Here is a 21,069-nt window from a genome sequence, read left to right on the forward strand (position 1 = left end):
ATTTACACCACTAACAATCAAAAAAGAAAGATTGAAAGACATAAAGAGAGTTATTCAGTAACAGTATTCAAAAAATAGTATTTCCTCAGTTCCCTGAGGGAAAATTTAAATGGTGAAAGGGTGTCTATGAAATTGCCATTATTCAGGCACTTGCCCAAAACCCAGTCAAAAAGTAGCAAAACACAGATATTCTGTCCCCAGAGTACTAGGAACACCTGACCAAGTAAATGAGAATATTATACATGAAAAAAATCACTCTGATTCATTCTCTGACTCCAGAAGTCAGGAATGGTGCCACGTTTTCCTTACATGATCCTCATGAAACACATGAACCTTGTGTTTAAAAATAGTATCAGTCAAGCCCTCTCCATGTGCCACATGTGCACTATAGCCTAGGCCAAGAACAGACAGATATCAGAAGTGAATTCCTCTTGCCTTATACCCTGCAGCAAGAGCATTCCTTCTGAAACTAAATAAGATTATGGTTATAATTCTAGAAACAATTAGTTATTGTGATTATGCATCTGCTTAAAAGTTAGAAAAATCCCTCTTTTAAAAAAGATCTCCTCCTGAACTATTGACCTCAGTGATGTGTTGTTGTCATTATATTACAAGGGTTCTATTGTCATTTCATTGCAAGGGTTCCATATTGCTAGAGTTCTGTACCTCCTTGATGTTTCTTGTAGGCAGCTCCTCCAGGCACTTTCTCATCTTTGTCCTTACAGCAGCCAATTGACTCCAGTTCCCCCCAACCAACCAATCCACTCTTTCATAACACTCTGCTTATTGGCTACAGCTGTGGCCTGTTCACATCGGGCCTGCTCCTAATCTTTAATAATTAACCCAGTTGCAACTCTTTAGGGGAGTAAGATTACTTTCTATACTACCTTTATTTACTTATATTCTATCTCCCTACAATATGTATTACACTAGTTTGTGTTTTAGAAATGTTGGGAAATGGGCCACTGCCTTCAGGATTTGCATGCTTTCTTTTAAATTTTCAAGTCTGAAAATATGTGCCACCATATGAAGAGCAGTATTCATGTATATAGATACAACAAATCTTTTCTTCAGATTTTTCACAGCCTCAGAGCACAGACTACAAGGAGTTTAAAGAATACATTGCTTTTTCTTTTCTTTTTTCCCCCCAAAGTATTATTTTTGTTAATGTCTATTATTCTGTTACACTTATTCCAGCTGAATCTCATCTACCATTGTACTCCTTAATCCCTCAATGTATTTAAATCCATCTGGAATTTTTCTAAATCCTCCATAGTTCTTCCTAACAGAGACAATTTGCCAATGGGGTACCACTAATCTCTGTACACACTGAGGAGCAGCAGTTCATGACAAATCTTTCTCTCCTATCTCATAACCAGCTCTTAATCTTCAGTGACACTCTGCCCCTTGCTCTGTGACTCATTCTCCTTAAAGTCAGTGTGAAGAGCATCCCATTTATGTCCTGTTGATTTGAAGGGTAGCTACAACTTGTGGTTTTGCTGTGACAGCAGCTTTTCTTCTGGGAGAGTCTGATGTATCTCAGCAGAAGGTGCTGAGGACCTGAGGGTCTTCCATGTGTGGTGCTGCCATGAAGGAGAAGAGAGGGTCCCTGGCACTGCCTCCTGGAGGCCCAGGCTCAGTGGCCCTCACATACAAATAGGCAGGACTTAAATTGTGTAGCTTTAAATAGCAGCTTATCATCAATGTGGTCTCAAGTCTGTGACCACAGCACTTCTCCATCTCAGAGAAGCTGTAAACAACACTAGGGAAACTTTTATTTTAAGGACACAGTTTAGTTCTTTTGAATTTCCCTTTTCTTTTTCTGTATTTTTTTTTTCCTCTGCCAAGATTAGTAAATATTTTAACAACCAAATAATGGGAAACTCAGCTACTGATGTGTGAAATAGATTGATGTGAAACTCCTTGGGTGCAAATTTCAGTAGTAACTGAGGCATGGGAGGGCTGCTGATGGTCCTGCCACAAACAGATACAGCTTTACCAAGGTTTCACTAGAGTTTTTCACTCCCCTCTTCCCACTGACTCCTGTCTCCTGGGAATTAGCTTCATGGCACTTTTTAGTACACCAACACCACTGTTCTCTGATGTGAAAGGTCATTACCAAGCCTGGCAACAGCCAACTTTTGAGCCACACACCTCACAATCCAAAGGAAGGATGCCACATTTGCCTGAGGAGGGAATAAATGGAGAAGGGTGTCATCTACTCCTGCCCCAAGGATGGAGTAAGTGCTCCTGCCACCTCAGGTAGCACACAGCCTGTAGGAAAATACAGGGCAACACAGTTGACTGACTTTGCCATTCTCATCAGGCTGGTAACCACCAGTATAAAGCTATCAACTCCAGCCTTCTCCAGCTCCTACTCCTCTTTTCCTAGACACAAAGGAAGTCTCAGTCATCACAAGAACAATGCATATTATCCATACAACAGAGAAGAAATGGAGACCTTAAAGGGGTTTGCTGCAGGTCATAGAGGAGGTAAGTGCCATGGCAAGGACTACTGGGAACATTTTTAATACCAATTTTATAGTGCTGCCATTAAATTCTTTCTGAGCCAACCAAGGCTAAAAAAGAATTTAGACACCAAAATTGTATTTATTTCTCTTGTCTGGAAGTGCCCTGGGAGTAACTCATCTGATAATCTATAATAAAAGTCCTGGGCACTGATGCTTTAAGTCCATGGTGTTGGAACAGCCTGCCTTGTCTGAGTTTTTTGTCCATGCTTCAGTGTAACTTCATATATCTTGGAACACACATCTCCATTAAAGACTTTGGAAGAGAATGCATTTCATGGATTCATTTTGGTTTGAACACAGTCTGTGTCTTACATTAAGTTAAATAATGATTAATTTTGTAATGGCTCACATTTATCCAGAATTCATGAGAACAACTAAATAACTTTCAAGCACAAAGCTATTCACTGGATTGTTTGAGAGCTGCCTGACTTCACAGCACTGTTATTGTAATCATTTTAAGGACACTGCAATTTTATTGCATTGGGCTGCACTTTCATTTTTTCATGCTTGTTTCCTCAAAGGCTATATTAGCCATAAAACCTTTTTAAGCTTACTTCTGTTTTGACAGCTCAGCAAATTCCCACTTTCTGTAATTTTTTTCCCTCTTTTCCCACCATCAGTAAGTGTGAATCTAAACCTCTTAATACAAGACAGATTCAAGTCCAGACCAATTTGTAACACAAATGACACTTGCTAAAAATCAATGGCAGTGGTTGGGCTATGAAGGTCAGAGGAGATAACAGCATCCTGGAAACAGGAGAGTGAGAGAGAAGTTGAGAAGGACCAAATCTCTGGAGTTATAATCAAAGTGTGACACTGTGCCAGCCTGTGCTTGCATTACTTCAAACATTCAGTACCTCCAGCTGTGTTAATAGTAACAAATTCATACAGATGCTTTGTTGCCTGCAGAAGCACAGAAATAATGGCAATAATCTGTGCCATGATTGTGTTGCCCTCCCTTCTGAGGCTGAAATGGACCCCACCAAAGTACTCCCTAATGCATTTTAAGCTGAATGCTGAAACAGCTACAGGGTTCACTTGTCATGCATCCTGAATCTCTGATTGAAAAAAGCCTTGAAAATGTAAACCTGTTTTTTCATATCAAATTACTTCTTCATACAAGTAATTAGTAAATGAGATTGAGGACAAATGATGATACACATTTTAATGCACTTTTGACTTTTAAATTCTTTCCTTTCCTTCATATCTTCCATCTTCCTTCAAGGCAGCACAAAGTCCAGACCAATTTATAATGCAAAATGATAAAGAATATCCAACAGTACAGTGTTCAAAAAAGGAATTGAAGAAATAAATACTCATTCATAAAGAGGATTAAGCACCTCCCCTCTGAGGACAGGCTGAGGAGGCTTGGATTGTTCAGCCTGGAGAATGGAAGATTGTGCGGGAACCTCAAGGCAGCCTTCCAGGTCTGAAGGAGACCTACAGGGAAATCAGAAGGGGCTCTTCATCTGGAAGTGTGGTGACAGAACAAGGAGGAATGACTTCAAACTAACAGAGAATAGGTTTAGGTTAGATGTTAGGAGGAGATTCTTCAGTGGGACTCTGGCACAGGCTGCCCAGAGAACTTCTGTTCAAATTTATTCACTGATTTTCTATTTCTGAAATTACTTCATTCTAATTTTTAGTGGTCGAGCATTTACATTTTGTACACAAAATGTGAGTTAAGAAATTGAAAAAAAAAAAAAAGGCGTGAAAATTAAATGATGGCATTTTTACATCTCAGGACTGGGCAGAACAGCACTGATGAAAAAGTACTGTCAGATAATAGATTGCACTTTGATTCAGTATGCTACATTCCCAGGAATCCTGATCTTTGGCGTTCTTGTTCTCACTCATTTCAAAAGTTTAAAATTCATTACTTTTTCATAACGACCTGAATGGTAATTACCCAAAAAGCACTGTGTCATCTTAGAAGAACTGACCATATTTTATTGTGAGATTTTGCAGCATCTCAGGGTTTTAAGGACTCCCACTGTTTATAAAAACAAAGCACAGTCCCCAGCCCCATCCTCGGTTTGGGCATATTTAATGTGCAGCTCTATAGCCTGGAGTCAGCAGAGTGATCTGAACCCGCTCACTGAGAGGTGGTGGAGTACCTGAACCAGCTGCTCTTCCAAAGACCTGGCATGGAAGACCCAAACCTAGGATGCTAGAGTAGCACAGAGGCATGAAAAGAGCAATGAGAGTGTCAGGGAATGCCTGGCCTGGGAAAGCAGGCCAGCAGCCACTCCTGTTCAGCTAAGTGGAGTAATACAGGTCTGAGGGAGTTCTTGTGGGGCTACTGAGGGCTCCAGGCACAATCCCAAAATTGCCTGCTGCATCAGGACCAGAGTGAATGCTTGCCATTAGTCATTAGTGCAGCAGATTGGCTGGTCACCAGGTACATTAATTAGAAAATTTTCTCTCTATGTTCTCTAGAGCTAAAAATGCAGAGCTGGTCCCAAAGAAATGAGAGGAAAACATGTGCAAAAGCAAAGCCCTTCGAGGAGGGAAAGATGGACACTGGGAAGGACTCTTCTCTTGTAAAATTATCTGCATCAGCAGGTGAGAATCATGTTCTGTCACAATGTATTTCAACAGATTGTGAAAGCACAAAAGCCAAGGGCAGGTGAAGTAGAACAGATTATCATGTCTCTGTGCATATAACAGATAATAAAAATATACAAAGCTGAACACAGCATTAAAAAAAAAAAAGCAGTATTTACTGCTCTCTGTGACAAAGCCAGATTAACTACTGCTTCCCTGTTATTTTCTTGTGGATGAATAGGAAGCATGAAGCATCATTTTCCTGTGGGAATATATAATATCAAAATTGAGGCAGTGAAGCAGTAATATGGGGGATATGATCTCTGTCACTTTCTAAGAATCACAAGGAAACTGGAGAATTATAGATGGAAGAAAGATTTCATGTCTAGAAAACTCTAGGGACCATATATAATTATGCATGAAGAGTTGGCAACAGAAAATTCTAGAATTATGTCTCTCTACAGGTTTTGGTGCTGAGACACAAAGACCAAATTGTACCTACTGGATAATTTCACAGGAAAAGATTTTCTACATATGTTATTCAGATAGGGGGTCAAGCTATGTTGTCAGAAGCAAAACCTTTGGCTTTAAAATCAATTATGGACATTTATGGAACTTACTTATGCAAGGGAAGAGTTATATAAGGGAAGTAAAAAATCAGAGATAAAAATTTTACTTTTTCTAATGTCAGCAATGCTGTTCTTTGGTGATTTTAACAGACTTCAGTAGCAACAGATTTTCTGGTTTTTATGTATTTATAATTTCTCTTCGTTTTTAAAGGCAGTTGTAGAAATTAAGTGAAGAATATGAACAAATCTCTTTCCCTTAATAAAGTGCACTTGTAAGTAAAATAATGATTTCAAAAAGGACAGTGAGATATACAGAGAGGAACAAATCCGTTTTTCTTTTTGAATAGATGTATTAAAAAACAAGAACATTCTGTTATTATTTTCTAGAAAGAGCTGCAAAGCCTCATGGAATATAAATGCTCAGCTTCTAAGAAACATCAAGATCCAGTAAGTGAAAACAATATCACCCCTGTTTCATTGCTGTAGATATTGTGATTAATTTTTCCTATTTATTTTAAATTTAATTTTTAAATGCAATTAAAATGTTTCCACCTGGTAAGGGAAAAATAATGAAGATCATAAAAATACAAGTATTTAATGATATGCCTAGGAAAACAGAAAACTTGAGGAATAAACCAAGACTTCTGCACAACCCAGCTTCAGGGTCCTAACCTGAATGCCATCCTGAGGAAAGTAATCATTATATGCAAAGCAGTATCATTTATCACATTTGTAAAGGTGGAGAAATAACATCAAGCATTTGCAATTAACCCAACCCTTCAGCACGTTAAATGGGTCAGACTAATCATATTCCACAGCAATTTTACACTATGAACACAAGCCCCATTTCTTCCCAGCACCTGAGCAGAATTGCAGCTACCTCCAGTGAAATGCAGGGCCATGCATGCAGCATCCAACTCAGTTAACGTGGTGTGAACAGATTTACAACCCATGCAATCTTACATAGACAGTCTGCAATTGAGAGCTAACATATGACAAAACATGAACTACCCTGGAAATGCCTAACACAACAATGCCAGAAGTTGGCTCACAAGCTGAGAGAGCTGCCATGAGCTGTCTGTGATCTAGTCTTTGTATGAAAAACTTCAAGTACGAGCCCTCTGATAAATCACAAAACAGGATGGGTTGCTCTGCACTAGGAGTCCAAGCATGGCTTCAGACTAGCATGACTTGATTTTGAAGCTTGAAAGACTCTGTGATAAGCAGTGGAAAGAGATGAACTTTCAAACTAGGATTTCTTTTAGTGCATTTAAGTCTAGCTCCTCAATCTCATATTTGAGAAATTGCGTGCCAGCTTGGCTATTTAAACTGCTGAGCATGCAGCAGCTTACATTTAGATTTACTGGAGGTGGTAAGAACTACATTTTCAGAAAGTCAGGCTTTAGGTTTCCTCATAAGACACTCAGGAGACCAAACACTGTGTAAATGTTTTGATTGTGGGATCTAGGCCCTTATTATAGAGCACATACTGCCAAACAAATGGGAGGACTGGCATGGTTTTTAACAAAAAAAAAAAAGTTTCCCAAATGTGAAGAACTAGAACTTCAGAAAATAAAAAAAGTCCAAAGGCAAGAGAGAGCTCACACTGATGTATCCCAACTATAACAGAGATACTTTATAACCATGGCAAGAGTAGAATATAAATTAAAATAACATCCCATAGATTACTTTTAAAAAATAAGATTACTTTGAAATTTTAGAGTTAAAATTAATAAAACATTTGAAAGCAATTACACTGAGAAAGGAAAAAATGTTACACAAATACTCCAGTGGTAGAATAGCCATTTTTTGAAAGAGAAGAGAGTAAACAAAGTAAATCACCAACTTGATTGGTTTCTCAGAATAACAAAGTACTGAAGCAGCACAGTGGAGGATTTGCTGGGCAATTTTCTACACTGAAAGTGTCAATTCATTCCAAAGCTCAGCGCTGATGGATAATATGGATTGGTATGGATTGCAGGGCTGCAACCATCTGAAAGGTCACTTGACAAACACAGCAGGAGTGACCCACTGTTCTTGCATTGACAATCAGACTGCCATTTTGACAAGTCTATAAAGTATCACAAAACTTTACTTCAAGTATTAGATGAAAATATTTATCTTTGGTTTGTGGCACAATAAAATGCTGGCATCTTCTTAGCATTTCATGGAGTTCAGTGCAGCAGTGCCAATACCTCCTCGTATCATGCTTGCAAAACCTCAGAAGCTAACAGGGAATGGATCTCCCCACAAATGTCAGCTATCTAAGCAGAATCATAGGATCACAGAATTATTTAGGTTAGAAAAGACTTCCAAGATCATTGAGTCCAACTGTTAACCCACCCCTGCCAAATCCCCCACTAAATTGTGTCCCTAAGTGACACAGGGACATGCCTTTTAAATACCTCCAGCCATGGTGACTTCCCAGGGCAGCCTGTTTCAAAGCTTGACAACCCCTTTGTCAAGTTTATCCTAATATACTAATAATCCTAATATAATTTGAACATCCCCTGGTGCAAGTTGAGGCTTTTCTCTCTCAGAGCCTTCCTGCCCTCCAGAAGATCAACACTCCCTCTCTCCCTTGGTTTCCAGCTGAAAACTGACTGAGGACACACTTGAGCCCTTCATCCAGATCATCAACAGAGATGTTAAACAGAACTGGCGTCAGTACTGAGCCCTGTGGAGCACACTGGTGTGCACCCAGAGTTATAACTGTGGCTGTAACTCCATTTCCCACCACTCTCTGGGTCTGGCCATCCAGCCAGCTGAAAACCATTAAAAATGGTAAAGAAGGTAAATTATATTTGTGTATAGGAGCTCCTCAAGAACCAAAAATCTTTGGACAAATGACCTTCTTCAGCAAGTTTCACTGAATAATAACAGACATAATTCAGGGAAAACCCATCAGTGGCAGACTAGCTAGGAAGAACACCAGGTGAGATGATACAGTGAAGAATCTCCAGGTTGTGAACACTGAAATTCAGAATGTCTCCCATTTCCCAGAGCTCTGGCAGTTCTAAACTTTACTGCATTTATGAGCCAAATAAGTCTGGATAGTCAAAAGAGATGGTGTCATCATGAAACTCTTTGGAATAAAGGAGTCTTCCAGATTGATATGAGTTAAAAGAGCTGGGTGGGGAAGTAGGGAAGTAGTGCTGAGCTGGGGAACAACTGTCTTGTACTGCTTCACATAACATTCCAGGGCAGGAATGAAGAAGTGCAGTTAAAGGGTATTCCACCAGTTTCTGGTCTGTTTCTAATGTGCAGCTACATGCATTTCAATGCAACACAGTAGAGTAAAAACAAGAATCCTCCACAATCCTATTGCCTTCAATCCCATTAATAAGTTGAGGACAGTCAAAAGAATCAATACATGCTAAAGAAATTTCTGCCTCAGTTTCTCTATGATACTGGACAGTGATTGCAAGCTCATCCTAGAAATTCCCAGATTCTCACAGAAGAGGAATCAGGATCACTAATTAAATATAACATTGTTCTACAGAGGGGAAAAGGATGTAAAAGTGCCTACATGGTTCTACAATCCCAAATCCTGTAATGAACAGTGCATCATTAGGGGGCTAAAGTTGCCTTTTTGAAAGTCTAGTATTAAATGTCAAATTCATTAGTGGCATGACCTGAAAGCATTAGGTCTTTCTTTCCAAACCAGCTGCATGTGTGATGTTTGGAGTCCTATATGTGTTATTTTCAGATCAAAATGAAACCACAGAGAAAATACTGTGCTGTATTATTGTGTGTTGTTTTTCTGAAAGAATGACTCAGGCATTGATATTTAGACTACTTTCAAGTCAAATATTTAAAGCTCTCATCCTAACCATAAGCACACTTACTGACATATTGGAAGGTCACTAGAACATGAGAAGATAGAGAGAGGTCTGAGCGAAAGACCTACAAATTTAATGTCTCCTGCAAGGGAGGAAAGGCAACTGTAAGAAAACGGAACTGTTTGCTTGTATTTTCATCAAAGTACTGAACGGGTTCCAAACAGTTTCAGATGTATTAAAAATCAGGCCTGTGGCATTTTCCTCTTGTACATTCATATTTCACTAGGTGGAATGACTTTATCTTTTCCTCAGTTAAAAATGCCATTCAAATTGGCTGCTGTACTTACTCTTTCACTGTCACAATATAGCCATATTCTTCCTCCTGAGAAGATTTCACTTCAAGTTGTAAGCCTTGTCCTGTGTTTTTCTGAGGCTTTTCATATGAGTTTCCTTCCTGCATTAAAGTATTCTTAATCCAGTAGCTGGTCTGGCTTGGGTCTTCGGAGTCAGATTCACTGCTCTTTGCAGTTGTCAGCTCCCTTGAGAAAGTCTCACTTTTTACATTTTCCACACCAGCATTTGTTTCTTCTGAGGAAGAAGGGTCAGTTTCTTCAGATTTCTTAGTTTCTGTCTTTGCAGGTTCTTCAGGAATAAGGTCTTTATGCATCTTTTCAGCTAGTGCATTCTCATTCAAGAATCTAATCAGTTTTGCCATGTTCTCCTGTATTAAAAGAATAATATTAGTTTTAAAACTAAACACAGGAAGGTTATACTCACCAAACCTGGATATAATTTTTTCAAACTCTTATTGATATAGTAGAGTCTACTCATACAACTGTTGCATGGTCATTTTCTTAATTTCTGTAGGCTGCTAGACTATGTTAAGACCATGCTATTTATTCAGTAATAATAAAGGAGCATAAATTATGCCACTATATTTTTTCCAGTGGTTTCCACGTGTCTGTGTGTCTAAGTATTGACAAAAATGAAACTTTGTTATTTGCTAAGTTAATGAAAAGGAGAAAACATAGAAATGTCCATCAATATTCCTGGGTTGGGCCTGGAAACTTTCATAACTCTTGGGTCTCACAAGCTATAACACCAGAAAAGGAACAGATATTATATCACCAATTATGTTTTCCTTCTTCATCTCTAGAAACGGTGACAAATTGTATGTGAGTGATCCAACAAGCTAAAAATATGAGCACAGAAAACCAGAATCTGTCTAATAAATCAACAATAAGCAAATGAGCCAAAGTCAAAACAGGTGCCTGGAAAAATTCATTAGCTAGTTTCATTACATACTTTATTGCAGCCAAGCATTTGGGAGGAAATGATGGCAAATGGGCACTTTATGCTCTGTGTCACAATAAATTCTATTCAAACATTCCCTATTTAAACTGTCACTAAGAAATTTATACATGAGATCCTCTGTAAGTCTGTTGTGACTACTGCACTTCATTCCGTGATGATTTTCATGTGGGTGTTTAAAGCTCCTGCCACTCTGTCTATGTGTGTTTCCCTTGCTTGGTAGAAGGACCAAAGAGATTTTACTGTAAACACAAGAAGATTTGCCCATTTATGAGTTTTGCAGTATTGGCTTTTGATAGAGTACATAGTAGGGGAAGTTTCACACAGTTTTAAAAAAATATTTCTTTGAAATTTTTCTGCTCCACGAAACTGAGAAAAAGAAGATGAATATACCGCAAAAATGGCTAAATATTGGACAGCAGTCCATAGGAGTCAAAAGAATCAATACATGCTAAAGAAATTTCTGCCTCAGTTTCTCTATGATGCTGGATAGTTATTTGAAAGCTCATCCTACAAAGTCTCAATTCCTTACAGAAGAGGAATCAGGATCACTATATGTATATATAAAACATTGTTCTACAGAGGGGAAAAGGATGTAAAAGTGCCTACATGGTTCTACAATCCCAAATCCTGTAATGAACAGTGCATCATTAGGGGGCTAAAGTTGCCTTTTTGAAAGTCTAGTATTAAATGTCAAATTCATTAGTGGCATGACCTGAAAGCATTAGGTCTTTCTTTCCAAACCAGCTGCACGTGTGATGTTTGGAGTCCTATATGTGTTATTTTCAGATCAAAATGAAACCACAGAGAAAATACTGCACTGTATTATTGTGTGTTGTTATCTGAAAGAATGACTCAGGAGGAATATTGTAAGAGTAATCTGGATTAAAATGCTAATTTTGGTGTTACTAGCTAGGGTATGAGATTTAATGCCTAGAGATTTTGAAATACCTCCCCAGAACCAAGAGCCAAAGGACAGGGGGGAAAAGCATTTTCAAGAACACCTCACTGCTCAAAATCTACGGATTTGAGGAAAACCCTGATTTTTTCTGAAATTTGTGAATCTATTATAAATTCTGTCTATTTAAAAATTACTGAAACGGGAGGAAAAAGGACTTGAGTTTTATTTTTGAATATCAAAACCCATTTTGGTTAAGGTTTAAATAAAGGCTCATTTAATATTTTAATGCATCAAAACAGCATGTGTGCTATTGAAGCATAACTTGAACACAAAAACTTAGAACAAGTCATATTTCAGAAGTGTTTGTCTTTCACTGCACAGAAACCTGATATTCTGAGATGGAACACTTGTTTTGTTAAAATACTGGTACTCTACCTCTTGATCACTTCTCACACTGGCTTCGTGCACTCCATTGTCTGTAGGATATGAAAAGCACAAAAATATAGTTATGAAGGGCAAACATCATATACAAAGCAAAGACTTCTCATAGGCTGCTTTTTAGCAGTGGTCTTTTTATGTGATTTAAACATTGAGACATCAAAGCTGAAAGGGCAGAATAAGGAGCACTGTATAATTTATTATTGTTATTCTAACCCTGCTTTGATAGCAAATTAATGTGAGATCAATAGACAGAGTACTTCAAGAGCCAATGTAATAGTGTTATTTTGCTAATTAAGTGTCAAATCATCATATCAGTTTACCAATATCTGAGGAAAAAAAACAGAATAAAATGGCTCTAGCTTGCTGAATGGACATTTATGGTAAAGGAAAAGGAAATATAAATTTCCCTCATACCTATTTTGGTGGAAGAAAATTACATACTTCAAAAGATATCATTCACCAAAATCATGTTACAGTTTAACTACAGTGATAATATTCAGTCACATCCTTAATCTCAGTCAAATAACACTGGCTTTTTGCTTTATGAACTCAATGTCATTCATCCTTCTCAGCATGATTCAAGAGAAATCCTCAAGTTTTCTCCTTTTAATCTACAGCAAAATCTGGCAATCAGAATAACCAGAATATCCCTAACTAGTAAGAATTTCAGTATATCACCATGAAAACAGTGAAAATCATTTTTTATGACTTACAGCACACATTTCTAGCATACTAGATATTATAACATTCCTAAAATAGAAAATGGATGAGCAGTAACTTATGTTCCACTGTGATTTTCACTCATTAATGGCAATTACTGTGGCTCCTGAATCTGCATCACCAGGAAAATATGTGTGCAGACAGAAACAAATAACCATAATAACTCTTCTTATTCCCTAAGAAGGAAAGGGAATGAGTGGGTTTGTACCTGTAACTTGTCACAGATTTTCTTCTGCAAGTAACTGTGGCATGGTAAAAAATGATTATCTGTAAAACATAACTTTTTTCTCTGCATATTTTGAAATACGTCTTGTAATATAATAATTTCCGTTATCATTTTGCTTAAGCATCTCATTTTCAAGAAGAGGAAATTAGACCACACAGCATAAAGCAATTCTTATTTCAATATAATTGGATGTGTAGGTTTGTGATCTTGTTTGTGAAGCTTGAAGATCGAGTGTTCATGAACAGATTTTTTTTTTTTGGTAAATGAAGAACCTGCTGTAAAAAGAAAACAACAATCTAAAATTCCAAGCCTTTTGGGAAATACAGAAACTTTCCCTCACACCTTCTTTAAAACTGATTTTTAGAAGTCTAGCACTAAGGTGAAGCAATAGAGGAAAATCAGGGTAGCTGTCTTTTGCTGTACTTCTAAAATAAATACCTGGTATATTAACACTGTTTTCCATTAATCCATTCTGAAGCTCTGCCCTTCCTTGAGCATCTCCTTTCTTCATTTGTGCTTCTGTTTTGTCTTCTCTAATTTTTCCAGCATTTTTTTCTGTTTCTTCCTGGATGTCAACACTTTGGATTGCAGTGGCGATAGTATCAGCGATTTCATCCAGTTCTGTTGAGCTGAGATTCTCCACATTCACTTGGTGTTTCTCTAGGTCCTTCAATACGTTTTTAATCAGTGCCTCTGGATCAGAAAACAACATGGGCACAATTAGCTGCATACATGAAACACATGTGATTATATCTTTAATTTTTCCTAAAAAATTTAGATAGCTTTCCCTTCATGGAGAGTATCTGCTTTTTAAAGGAAGGTGCCGCATTCCTTACAGAAAACAGAGGATTCTTAATGGATGTTGAAGTTTATGACCAGGTGAATCTGTGCCAGGACAGGGGGATGTATGCTATTATAACCGAGAAAGTCCTCCTAGAGAGAGGGCATGAAATTACCACTTTTTCTTTACAAGAAGAACAGTCTTCCCTAGTCTAAGTTGACTCAAAATACTGAAAGCAAGTGTTAAAGTAGCCTAATTTCTTTTTTTTTTAGCTGCAAAACAGTACAAACAACATTACTGTTTCCTAGAGATCAGTTTTCTTTGGTAATTTGCTTTCACAAGTATATCTATATAAGTTGTACAGAGTTCTGGGAAAAAATGAGTCAGATATTTTGTCTTTCAATCAAAAAGCTCCTCATCAATTAGAAGGGGATATAAATAAATATACATTATATACATGGATATGTCAAGGACAAAATTTCTAAATGTTATTAATTTCTCTTGGAACATATATACTTTTTTCAAATACATATTTACATATATAGATTATTGATATAGGTATAGATGATATAGAGATATATAGAACTTGTTTTGGTTTGCCAGCTATGAATGTTTTACCAGTCACATTGAGAAAAAAATAACCAAACAGCAAAACACCTTTGATGTGACAAAAGTTTTGTAGGTAAGGAAATTCAAGGACAATGGGTATTAAAGGTGAGTCAGAAGATAGAGCATAACATCTCCCCAGGGAAGGCACTTTTCTGACTGCATTTATTGCATCTCCACTATCAGTCTGCAGAACTCTGAAAAATTCAGCCTAATGTAGTGCTTACTGTAGCACACCAAAACTATTTCCAATCATGCCTCTGTTCTGCTTATTCATGTTGATAAGAAATTTAACATATTTATGCATATGCATGCAAGCAAGAAAACTCTTTCACATAGTATTGTGTAGGAAGAGGAAAGTAAGGGCTGCTCTTACATCTCTGTTGAATGTCTGCATTTACATATAAGTAGTTTGAAGGTGCCATCCCACCTTTTTTCTGAATAGTAACACTATCCATGTCAAGCCCAGTGGTTGGACATCTTCATCATCTGTAAGCAGGACTTTGGGACCGTCCTGTCAGTTTTCAGGCTCACATAAAAGTGAATTTAAAAGTAGGGAAACAGGGAAAAACAATGTCATAAGAAGGGCTAAAAATCAGGATTTTTCTTTTTCCTCACAGCAAAGGAGGCAGAAGTACATGGAGACTAGAAAAGAAGTTAAAGTAGTTAACAGACTTCTCCTTCATGGAAGAGGCAGTGGAACATCTGTGATTTTGCAGGGAGACAAGCACCAAGGATTATTTTTCATTGGGAATAAGAGGCCAAGACCTTGGACACATCTGTCATTTTTTGAACCCCTCAGTTTTAACTGAAGAGCTCACCATCAGCATCTCACCATCAGAACCCCAATTCCATCTCAAGGCAAAGACTAATTTCCCCTGACCTGACCCAAAATTCATCGAAAAAAATAATGCCATTTTCCCTTAACTAATTAGTCCATAAAAAGTAAAAGAGCTTAAACAGCTTAAATAATAGATTTACTGTGAGTCTGAGAGGGTGTTGACACACAGGGAAGGTGTTTCTTTGATGTACTTTCTTTTCCAGGTAAAAAGAAAACATCTTTCCAATAATCCACCTGGATGTTATTACAAAATTCTACTAATTTAATTATAAAATTCAGTAATATAAAATACAAGCTAATCTTGTAAAATGTTCACTTTTTAGATTTCCTTTAAAAAGCATAGTTATAAGTACACTTAATTGTGACTATCTATAAAAAAAGACAGGTTATATCTGTGATGTTACTTCAAACTGACAGCTGACAAAGATTTTGGTACCATATTGGAATAGCAGAAAGCTTTGTACAGGAAAGCAAGTGCTCAGAAATGTGAATCAAAGATCTAAACTCAATCTGTGCCAAACTCTCTGGGCCAAGATATGCAGAGGAAGCAAAATTAATACTGAAGTTTGATGGAAGCTTAGCAATATTTCAGAGAAAACTTTGAAAAGTCTCCTTCTATTTTATTGTATCCATCCCCTGTTATGAATTTCATAATTTAGTAAAAGCATAGTGACCAAATGCTTTAGTTTAGGAAGGCAATTTACAAGAGCAAATTAATCCAAACTACAACAAAATTTTTTAATACACTTGATCAACCTGAGTTCAAGACACTTTTTCAAGAAGCACAAGAGCTACCTGGCAGAGAGGTGGAGAGGATGTTACACAGAGCAGCAATGCAGAAAACTTAGCTGTAGGAAGAAAACTGTACTGTTGCATTACCACAGGAGCCTTGTGTCTGCTTAGGTATCATTTCTGAACTTATCTTTTATAGAACTATTGGACAATATCTTGACAGAAAAGCCTAAATTATTGAAGCAGAGCTAATAAAATCAGCAATGAAAAGACAGAATATATGTCAGATCCTAATCAAAACTAAAATTTTACAAATAAAACATCATTTGAAGACAAATCTTAAAAGATAATTATATTTCAGGACATATATAATTAAATGAGTTTTATTAATGTAACACAACCAGATTTTTGTTTATTTCATTTGATTCACAGCCAGCTGTCCAGATCAACTACTGAGCTACTCAACAACATGCAGGCAATGTACCCTTGTCATTTCCATTCCATTTTTTCCAAACTAACTTTTTCTCTTTAGCTATATTCTTAACCCAGTCTTATCTCTCCACTCCATCTTCAGACTCATCTTTAATATCCATTGTCAACAAAAAAGCAGTCTTAATCTCAAACAAATGGGAATGGGGGAACAGGGCAAAGAAGAACATGAAAAAAGAATGGCCACAGGCCCTATTCCAGATAATAGTGACAGGCTCAGTACAGGTTCTTCTGGCTCACTAAAACCTCAATATTATGTAGAGGAGCATCCTGCTCCTCTACTACTGGCATTCCTGCCCTGGTCATTGCCACCTGGGCACAGTTCATCAAACAGACTCCTAAATACTGCATTGACATGAGTAAAACTTTGGCATTATATCTACTTTTTCTGAACAGCTGCAATGTGATTTAAAATATCAAGGACCAAAGACAATAACCAAAGCCAGTAAATATGAGGAACATCATGTTTTTAGTACCCCAGGAGGGACAGTCACCAAAGTGTCTGTAACAGCCTGGTGGAAAGTAGGTCTGCATAAAGAGTCTTGCTAAATTCACATGGCTACTGATATGGTATTAATCCTTGTCCATGGTAAATATGGATATTTACACTTCTTGTTATGGCACTTGTCCATGTTTGTAATAATTTGTAAATTAGTGGATAACACTGATAAACAGATAAATATCATTGCATCTGTTTACCAACACCTTTGAGTAATATGATGTATTTATTAAAATCAGAAAATATTGTTGGAGAAAGACCAAATAGCAGATGGATATTGCAATGGCACAGCACTTAAGCAGCACATGTACTTGAACATGCATTTACCTGTGCACAGCTTTTATAGTCTCCCACTGACTCCCTCCTAAGTAGACTCAGCAATGCTCAGTCATGTTTCACAGGGCTTGCAAACTGCAAACCAGATTTCTCCCTTAGCTCCAGCTTTGCAACTGATAAATGCAAACTGCCTTTTATCCCTGGAACATAATGGCAGTAAAAGCATACATGTCCTAGAAGATGTAATTTTTAATATAAGCTCCACCAGTAGAATTCCCTAGTAGGTAACAATAGCACCTTATGCAGGGAAAACAGCTTTTTATTGTACAGCATATAAATGATGCCTCATATTCTGCTGGCACAAGAGTCAAAGCCAGCTTGCCTTACAACCACATGGTATGGGAGCAGTGACTTTGTTAGAAATTCCTCAGTGTGGTCTGCCTTCCTCAACCCCATCACCCTACTGACCACATGTTAGCTGCCTCAGCAGCTGAGCACCATATGGAATGGTGATCCCAGCTTTGCCAGAGAGAGGATGTATAAAAAAATATTTTTGTTCCATAAACATGGAAGTTTGCTATTTTTTAAGACATCTGAATTACTAATTCTGTGACCTTTTCGAAGGAACAGAGAGACGTATTCTGTAATATTTAACATATAAAAAAAACACTAGACTAGAACAAACCACACAAAACTGAGCCAAATTCTAAATATGGCTGGTGCAGAGGAGAGAATAACAATTCCACTGTTGCACAGTGACTACAAAGGCAGTGCCCACGCACATCATGCTACTCCTAGAGGTAACAACTTCCAAATCTGAAAGAAAAATAACTCCACATTTCCTTCTTTTGTAATTCTCCTCAGGGTGCCTTGTTAGAGAATTTACCTGCCACTGTTTTGCAGCACTTCTCAGTACTAATCTGCTCAGTACCTTCTGGATTGTTCTCCCAGTCCAGTGCCTGTGTCTAATCCTCTATCAGATGGATCAGAGAACTGAGCACCCCATCCTTCCAGTTTTTTTACAGTTCTGTAGTTCACAGAGTGCAAGAGAAAAAACAACCCACAAGCCTACAATAATCCATAAACACAAGAGAGATTGGAGAAAGGTTAAAAGCAGAAAGAAGTTGTGTGGTCAAGCCTGGGAAATCTGAATCCAAACCACCTTCATTCCAGTGGACAGCATTTTAAGCAATGAATATGCCTGGGTCCATCCTCACCTCAACTTTCTTGTTGAGATTATTAAGTGGCTCAAAAATACAAAGGAAACCACATTATTTTCTCCTCAAGCAATTCATAATGCCTTCTCTATGCAACAATTAAAAGCAAATGCAATGGCAGAAGTTCCTATAGGGCATATTATATATGAGAAGTCAAAGTAGTACAACCCAATGAATTGTGAAACATGTTATTCCCTGTAAGTGTTAAGCATTTTTTTCCCAGTTGGCTCCTACCAGGAAAGGTGAAGTGGAACAGCTGGAGGATAATGAAACCAGCATGTGCCTAGTTTGTTTTGAGTCTAGCAACAAAATTGTCTAACCTGTGCAAGAGACTTACAGTGCCACCTGGATTTGATTTTACATTATAGTTCATTCCTTGAAACCTATTATCTCTGGGCACCATACCAAGAATGCTCTCACTTCTGAGCATCCTTTAGACTGCAAGCATTATCTTTCCTCTGCTGAAACTCTGACATTTCTGTGTGTTTGTGTGTGTTTTGTTTTTGGAGGATATTATTAAAAGAACAAAAAAAAAAAAACAAAACAAAAAACAAATCAAAGAACACTGCACCTTATGGATGATAAAGAAGGATTCAAAGGAACCCTCTAACATATCACTAAAATCCATTGGGGTAGTGCTGACTGCAGTGTAGCAGATATAAGTGCTTGACAATGGCGGGGGATCAACTCTCATTTTTCAGGCATCCTGAACCACTGGAACAACATCTATAGTTAGATAAGTTTAAAGAAAAAACAAAATTAATCGGAATTATAAAGTCTACATGATCCCCAAGATTCATCTTATAAAGCAGTGCTTTGAGTGCAGCTGAGCATGGGGATGTTACCCTCCATTTTAATTTAAGTATTTGTTGAATTGTCATGTACAGAAAAAACTGTGATCCAATCATTGTTAAACAGCATTATCAAAAAAAAAAAGATTAAAATCCAGGAAATGGGTTCATTTTTACAGAATGTCCAGACAAAACTAGATGCAATCCCACCTTCTTGTTCACCTATCCATGGAACTGATAGACTCCTCCCTTCTCCCTCCTCTCCCTCTGGTTCTGCACCAGAATTCATCTCACAGTTAATTTCTGTGCTTAACTTTGAATTTTACCTGTGGTCCTTGAATTTCTAATTAAATAAAGAGACGTGGAACAAAACCAGGCATTTCTGTATCATCTATATATATAGTGTGGGATGAATGCATAAAAACAGATTTGATAGCAAAGATATACCCATAATTATGCGTTGTTTGTAAAATGCTTTGAAAATATAATAAATTACATAAATGCTATGTCTTACTAAGTGCCATATATTTCTGCACGCATATGGAAGGTGGGCTGAGGAATGTGGGTAGATGTTTGCAGGGAAAGAGTAGCTGGAACGGTGAACATTATTACTGTCTTATGGCAGATATATACATGCCAATACTAGGAGATATATCAAATGTCTAATTTTATTTTCTTTTTCTCAAAAAAATTTCAGTAAACATGAGGGAAACTTCAGGTAAGCAAAAAAATGTGGTGGTGTTTACAGGGGACCCAGGATGAGGGATGAGATGAGAATCTTGACTCCATGTTTCAGAAGGCTGATTTATTATTTTATTATATGTATTATATTAAGAAATTATATACTAAAACTATACTAAAAGAATAGAACAAAGGATTTCATCAGAAGGCTTGCAAAGGAAAGGAATGATAATAAAATCTTGTGACTTCTCACAGCCTCAACACTGGTGGCTGTCATTGGTCATCAAGTAAAAACAGTTTCACATGCTGGGTAAACAACTCTCCAAATCACATTCCAAAGCAGCAAAACATGGAGAAGCTGAAGCTTCTCAGGAGAAAAGACCTAATGAAAGGATTTTTCATAAAATATGTCTGTGAGAAAAAATAAGTAAATATCAACTTTACCATCCACGATGCTCAGAGGGTCCTTTGGATCATCCTGGGAAGCAGATTTGTGACTCAGCATCTCAGGGGTCGGCCTCAGCGCTCCAGGCCCAGGCCTCGGCTGGAGCAGCTTCCTCATTTTGAAATCTTCCGCTTTCCCTTGGGCAAGAGTTCCATCAAAAGCACTGCCCTGCGTGGAGTACAAGCTGCCAGCATACACCTGAGAGCCTTTAGTCCTGCTGGGAGGGCTGTTCTCACTGCTGTGTGCAGACAGGTTCTGGGTGATGTAGGAGTGCAGCGCGGCCATCAGGCTCCTCTGGCCCGCTCGCGGCTCCGGCGGGAGCTTGTCCGGCTGGCGCTGGCGGAGCGTCCTGCCACGGGCACCCTCAGGGAGTTCCTGCTGGGATTGGGATGCAGGGGATGGATCTTTGGGGTTCTGCCTCCTGTAGTACCTCGTAGGGTCATTGTAGATGTAGCTCTAGAGAGAGCAGAAGGTGGGCAAGAGGAAAGGGGTCAGAATTGGTTTGGGATTATTGTTGTGCCGGGATCTGAGGTGGAACCCTCAGTGCTTTACCAGCCAGGAAAACAGTAATTGGAACTTGTAATGCAAATGTAAACTGCAAACTTCAAACTGATAAGTGTGCCTCAAACAGGCACTACTACTTAATGTGCAAAAATCCAGTTCATCAAATTATTAGAAAGCAA

General features: G+C 37.9%; 1 protein-coding gene across 1 annotated transcript in view; it reads right to left on the reverse strand.

Annotated features, from left to right (window-relative positions):
• PTPRN2 (protein tyrosine phosphatase receptor type N2) overlaps positions 1-21,069 on the reverse strand; it is a 635,829-nt gene that overhangs the window by 374,632 nt on the left and 240,128 nt on the right. Inside the window, exons 6-9 of the mRNA XM_036405382.2 lie at positions 20,386-20,842; positions 13,467-13,721; positions 12,077-12,117; positions 9,777-10,150 (exon numbers count right to left, since the gene is read on the reverse strand). Of these exons, the coding sequence (XP_036261275.1) occupies positions 9,777-10,150; positions 12,077-12,117; positions 13,467-13,721; positions 20,386-20,842 (1,127 nt within the window). The remainder of the gene's footprint in view (positions 1-9,776; positions 10,151-12,076; positions 12,118-13,466; positions 13,722-20,385; positions 20,843-21,069) is intronic.

The sequence above is a fragment of the Molothrus ater genome, chromosome 1 (genome assembly GCF_012460135.2).
Source record: "Molothrus ater isolate BHLD 08-10-18 breed brown headed cowbird chromosome 1, BPBGC_Mater_1.1, whole genome shotgun sequence".
Taxonomy (NCBI): Eukaryota; Metazoa; Chordata; class Aves; order Passeriformes; family Icteridae; genus Molothrus; species Molothrus ater.